This window comes from Lissotriton helveticus, chromosome 12, assembly GCF_964261635.1.
Source record: "Lissotriton helveticus chromosome 12, aLisHel1.1, whole genome shotgun sequence".
Classification (NCBI taxonomy): Eukaryota; Metazoa; Chordata; class Amphibia; order Caudata; family Salamandridae; genus Lissotriton; species Lissotriton helveticus.
The window spans coordinates 744,092,796-744,098,795 of record NC_136073.1 but is presented as its reverse complement, the minus strand read 5'-3'; the positions used below and the strand labels follow the sequence as shown (position 1 = coordinate 744,098,795).

Below are 6,000 nucleotides of genomic sequence, written 5' to 3'. Positions count from 1 at the left end.
TCTCGTAAATCTGGGGCAGTGTCAAAAGGCCATGGATGTTGCAACACCCATTGCACGCACCTTTAACGCAGAACACTGCGCTAAAGGGACTGATATTTACCAGACAGCATTAAGCCCAAAAAAGTGGCTTAGTGCTGCCTGATAAATATCACACAGGCTTCTGTACCACGGAACCTCACATAAAGTGACGTTCTGGAGGCCCAAGGAGTCTCATCAATGGGGCTCTGAATTTAATTCTTACCATAGGTGGGAGACAATGATGGCCCTCTAGTTTGGTTCTGGTTTTGCTGGTACTTGAAGCTTTTTGGAGATCCTGCTTTAAGCAGGTGGTTTATGGGAGGGTGGAGTGCAGTGCAGGTCACAGGGCGGGGCATTGGTAGGTATGGTCTCAGGGGCAGAGGAGATTCAATTCTGGCTGAAGGGAGCATTCTAGGTTCCCACCATGGTGTCAGTGGGAGTCAGGCTGGGGCTGGGCTCTGCCCCTCTCACAGTCCACAATGCTGTTTAGTCACTCTTGCAACACAAGGTGTCAATCCATTTAGTGTGTATGGGATGTGTATAATGTGGTGCTTTTAATTCACAGTAAGAGAATGGAGGAGTGCAGTGCCGGAGTTCCCCGGAACACTTCAATGCAAGCCATGGAAGAAACTCGAGAAGCCAAACATTTTTGATGAGCTTTGCCACCAAAAAACACTTTATAGCCTTGACTTTCCATTTAATTCACAAGCTGGTCCTATCCTTGCCAAAAGTGTGATGGAAATAAGCTTTTATTGTAGCACAACAAGGTAGCAGTTCAACATTTCGATAAATTCTTGACCAATAGTCTCTTAAACATGTCAGTTCCCACTTGAGGCAGGTAAAATAACATTCCATCGAGGAATTCACCATTGTCTGGAAAGAAATCTCTGATTAACAAAAATATTTGGCCTCTAGGTTCCAATGAGAAGATGTGTCATGGGCCAACTGCATAACTTCACGGTGGACATAAAAAATCTGTCCAATCTAAGAAATGTACACCTGGCTTCATATACATTTATCATGATTGGCACTGACGTTTTCAAGCCCCATTCCTTTTGTGAGTCATACACAGTACTTGTAGACTGTGTTCATTGTTTCTCAATCCCACAGTTGTGATAAAGATGCTGTCTACTCTACGGTAGTCATCACATACAACTTTCAGCCACCGTCCGCTTGCAGTGTTCACACTTCCCACTGTGAATGCCAACACCAGTGACCTCCAGTTCATATTTACCGGATGCTTTCTGGAAACCAGTCACTTTTTTGATCGGCACAGCAGTAGTGGAGACACGGAAGGATCCCGTGGCCACCGACGCTGTGTCTGGATCCGTGGTCTGCTTGGCACACCGACAGACCCGGCGGATCTCTCTTCGGAAATGGATGGTGAAGAGGCCGTAGATGACTGGATCCAGACAAGCGTTGAAAAGGCCGAAGAGGAACAAGATGTGGCTGAGAGATGGTGGGACCTTTTCCCTCGTCAGCATATCGGGAGAGAACCAGTACCAGATGCCTAGGAGGTAGTACGGTGTCCAGCACACAATGAAAGTTAAGACGATCACAATGGACATCTTGAGTGTCCTCATGCGAGCTTTAGGGATGTTGTTAAATGAACGCCTCAGGTGGACTTCTTTTGAAGAAACGTCTAAAAGAAAAAAAACACAATAAGGTCAGTTTTCCTTTCCAGTACAAAAAAAATATATAGTTGTCCACTTTCGTTGTATCTTCTACAATAAGTTAAAATTTTCATGCAAAATAGTTCAGAAGACAAATTTGTTGAGTTGTGTTGTGCAAGGGTAGAACATAGCTTAGAGGCATATATTCGTCTCCTGATGCTGTCTTCCTCAACATCGCTGGTGCTTTAATAATGGTTACACCATTGTCCAGAGATGAGTCTGTGATGGCTACCATAGCAAGGTTCAAGCCTTTCAAGGTGGGTAGGCCTTGGTCTACGCTTTTAAAGGCCTCGGCTCTGCCTATCTTACTCCCTGGCGAATATGTGTTGGGGGCTAATGCGGAAGAAAGCTATACCAGTCTGTGTCAGCAAATCTCGAACTCCTTGGACTTGGTGGTTCCTTTCCGTAGGTCAAGGGACAGACAGAGACAAACCAAGCCTTGGAATTCCAGCGATCTTCGGCAGTTGAAACTGCGGTGTAAGCGGGCTGAAAGGGCTTGGAGGAAGCATTACTTAGATCCGGACAAAACCATCTTTAAGCTCGCTTTAATGGAATATAAAGCACAGATTAAACGTGCGAAAGCTATCTATCTTGAGGAGACACTAAATCAAGCAACTAACAAGTCACAGACTCTGTTTAGGATTGTTAGTGACCTCTCCCGGCCTGCATGTGCCTCGAATAACATCCCGGCCTCCCAGGCTTTATGCAACTCTTTGGCAGCCGCATTTGAAGTTAAGATAGCCACCATTTTGAGCGGTCTTACCTCGCCTGACTGCCAGTCTCTGATACCCCGGGTCTCTCCATCTACCCTGCGTGACCCAGAAGATCTATTCGTTCAACCTCGGCTGAGCTGCTTCTCTGTCCCGAATTTCGATGATTTTTGTAGACTGGCACAGACGGTGTCTTCGGGCTCCCCTATGGACCCGCTTCCCCATAAATTTTGGAAACTTTTCCATAGGGAACTTTTTCGCCCACTGTATTCCATCTGTCTCCAGTCCTTTGAATCTGCTCTGGTTCCGGACTGTTGGAAGACAGCAGTGGTGTCCCCCCTACTGAAGAAGCCTACTCTAGACCCCACCTGCTCGGAGAACTATAGGCCCATTTCATTACTCCCTTTTCCGGTTAAAATCATGGAGAGGGTGGTTACCCAGTCTCTGTCCAGATATCTGGAAGATAACAACTGTCTGGACGTGGCCAAGTTTGGGTTCCGCCCAGCGCATGGCACAGAGTCGGCTTTGGTGGTCGTGCTGGACAAACTTCGTTCGCGAGTCGACACTGGTCGAGCAGCCTTTCTTGTGCTGCTCGACATGTCGGCCGCGTTCGACACGGTCAGCCATTCGACTCTCATCAGGAGACTGGAGGAGGCTGGAGTAACAGGGCTGGCACGGGACTGGCTAGTCTCGTACCTTCGCAATAGGCAGCACATGGTGGCACTGCCGCCTTACAGATCAGGTGTGCGGACGGTTGGGCAGGGGGTGCCCTAGGGCTCAGCCATCAGCCCAATACTATTCAATCTGTACCTCCGCCCTCTAATTCAACTGATCAGTTCCTTTGGTATCTCGGTATTTAATTATGCCGATGATACTCAACTGATTTTCTCGCTGGAAGGTGGAGATGCCATTTCTTTAGAGACCTTCCACCGCTTTATGTCAGCTACAGCGGACTGGTTGTGTTCCAACTCACTCCAGTTTAATAGGTCTAAAACGGAGGTGCTGTACTGCTCCAGTGATCGTGTTCCACGCTCCTTGCCAGAGGATTTCTGGCCTTCTTCCTTTTCGGGGGCAGTGACAGCAGCAGACTCTGTTCGCAATTTGGGAGTTATGTTTGGTCCAAACATACAACTGGATGCTTTTGCCAACAAGACCATTGCCACATGTATGGTGCTGCTTCGTATGCTACGCAAAGTCCTTCCCATGCTCCCAGCTCCGGCTAGATCTGAAGCTGTGCGGGGGATTATACTAAGCAGGTTGGACTATTGCAACGCACTGCTTTTGGGTGCACCTAGGAACTTGGTTGGTAAGCTCCAACGGATACAAAACATGGCAGCCAAGCTGGCCTTGTCTCGCCCGCGCATTGCCTCGTCCACCGCAGCGCTGCGTGATCTCCATTGGCTACCTGTCCAGCAACGGATTCTTTTTAAGGCCTCGTGTTTGGTCTTTAAGGCGTTGCATGGACAGGGACCTGTTCTGTTGCAGAATCTTTTTTCCTGGTACACTGCTTCACGAACCTTGCGCTCTTCCTCTGCATGCCTGGTAACGGTTCCCAGGTTTCAGAGGTTAAGAATGGGAGGTCGATCTTTCAGCTTTGAAGCTGCTAGTCTCGGGAATTCTCTTCCGCTTCCATTGAGGAGCCAAAGTGAATTTCCATCTTTTAAGAGAAATCTAAAAACTTATCTCTTTCCTAGAGTAGCGTGATCTCTGTGACCGTGTGCTAGTTTGTTTTGTCAAAGCGCCAGGATATCCTTTGGGTGACAGTGTTTTGCGCTATATAAGACTGCAATACATACATACATACATAGCATCTGGGTTTGCTTCAAATGATTTAGATATTTGATCTGATCCTCCCCAGAAACGCCCACATGATGCAAAGTGACACAAAACAGTGCAAAGCAGTTTTAGAGCTGAGAAAATAGCAACTTTCAGTGCATAATTTATTTTTGTTTGATAGTTAATGTCATGCTTTGTTTTGCATCACTTTGCACCAAACAAAGCCTTAGTAAATGTTGGACTTAGTCTTAGAGCTCCCACATAGGTGTCAGTAGACCATTCATGCCGAGGAAACATTGTGGGGTCGAAAGACTGGTGTGCTGCAGGGAGCAAGATCTGATATAGATGGGAGCTCTAAACTTAGGAAACTAAACTGTCGATGAGCATTAATATAAGGGTGCATCATTGTGCAAACTCCAATTTAAATCCTCCTCCTCCTATTGCCTAGTTTCTGGGGTGTGATACAATTATGTATTTTTCAGAATATCATTTAAAATACCAATAAGGAAATATTTTTTATGATTTTGGGACTTGTTATTTATCTCAGACGATTTATTTGTATGCAATATTTTGACTTACAACTGTTTTAGGTCCTGATATGGTTATAACAAACTGCCAAGCCAGGGCCTCCCAAGACCGGAAACAAGCAGCCTAGGACTGGTTTCGGGGTTTCACCCTTCATCAGCCAGGATAGCTTAAATCCAGTGGCACAGTGAGCCTGCGACCCATGTCTGGGCATACCTGACGCACTTAGGGCTTAGAAGCAAAAGACACACAATTGATGGACTCTTGACTGGCAGAGAATGTTTGAATCATTCAGCATTCCGTCCATCATTTGTTGCAATTACACTTTTCACCCTAAGTGGGACGGGTATGCCCAGACGTGGGTCCCTTGCTCACTGTGCCACTGGATTCAAGCTAGCCTGGCTGATGAAGGGTGATATGCCCTGCAACCGGTCCCGGGATCCTTGTTTCAGGTCCATGGAGGACCCGGCTTGGCAGTTAGGTCTGGACTGTTCCCATGAGGCACAGGGTCAAGACTGATTTGCATATGGCTGGGTCCAAACTGGGGTGGCGTAGTGGGAAAAAGAAGGATGGATTTAACCCAGATCGCTTGACTGGGGGAGAATGTTTGAATCATCTGAGGACAACTGGCAGGCAAAGAATATGGTAGGAGAAGCCCTGGTATATTTCTGTCTCCAACCTCTATTACTCCCCTTGTTTATGTTAACACCTTTTGAAATGACACAGGTGGCCTCTGCTGAAGCCAAGCACATTTGGTCTGGCTCTCTCTCCATCTTGTGACTAGTGAGTAGTGAGGGTCTGACTATGGATCAGGAAGAATAGTACCTCGAGTAGAATATGCCATACGGCTCAATTATAAATAGATCTAGTTTGGGATCATACCTGTGAGCTTCACCTCTGTTTCCAGGCAGAACTTCCCTCTGTAACAGCTGGAAGAATATTTGTGAGGAAATGTAGCAGATTCGGGACCAGATATACAGGAGTGAGCCTGATACTTCCAGGACCCATGTACTAATCCATATGTCACGCTTGAAAACTTGAAATTGTACGGTATAAGACCTTGAATGATAATTTTGGCCACGATATTCCCAGTCTACCAGCACCCTGAAACTTTTATTAGGGCTCTAAATGTGTGTTGTCTCTATTTCTCACAATCTGGAGTAGCAGTCCAACATACCAAGAATGGACGCCTGGGCCCATATTTGCTAAAGCTATATGCAACGCAAAGTAACGCACATCAACACAAAGTCTTGCAAGGGTATTTACTGTCCATTGCAAACTAAGCCCCTTTGGAACTA

General features: G+C 46.6%; 1 protein-coding gene across 1 annotated transcript in view; it reads right to left on the bottom strand.

Annotated features, from left to right (window-relative positions):
* Positions 1 to 708: 708 nt before the first annotated feature.
* The window catches only part of LOC144797834 (gonadotropin-releasing hormone II receptor-like), a 31,874-nt gene continuing 26,582 nt past the window's right edge, over positions 709 to 6,000 (bottom strand). The window contains exon 3 of the mRNA XM_078668642.1: positions 709 to 1,660. Within this exon, the coding sequence (XP_078524768.1) occupies positions 1,164 to 1,660 (497 nt within the window). The 3' untranslated portion in view covers positions 709 to 1,163. The remainder of the gene's footprint in view (positions 1,661 to 6,000) is intronic.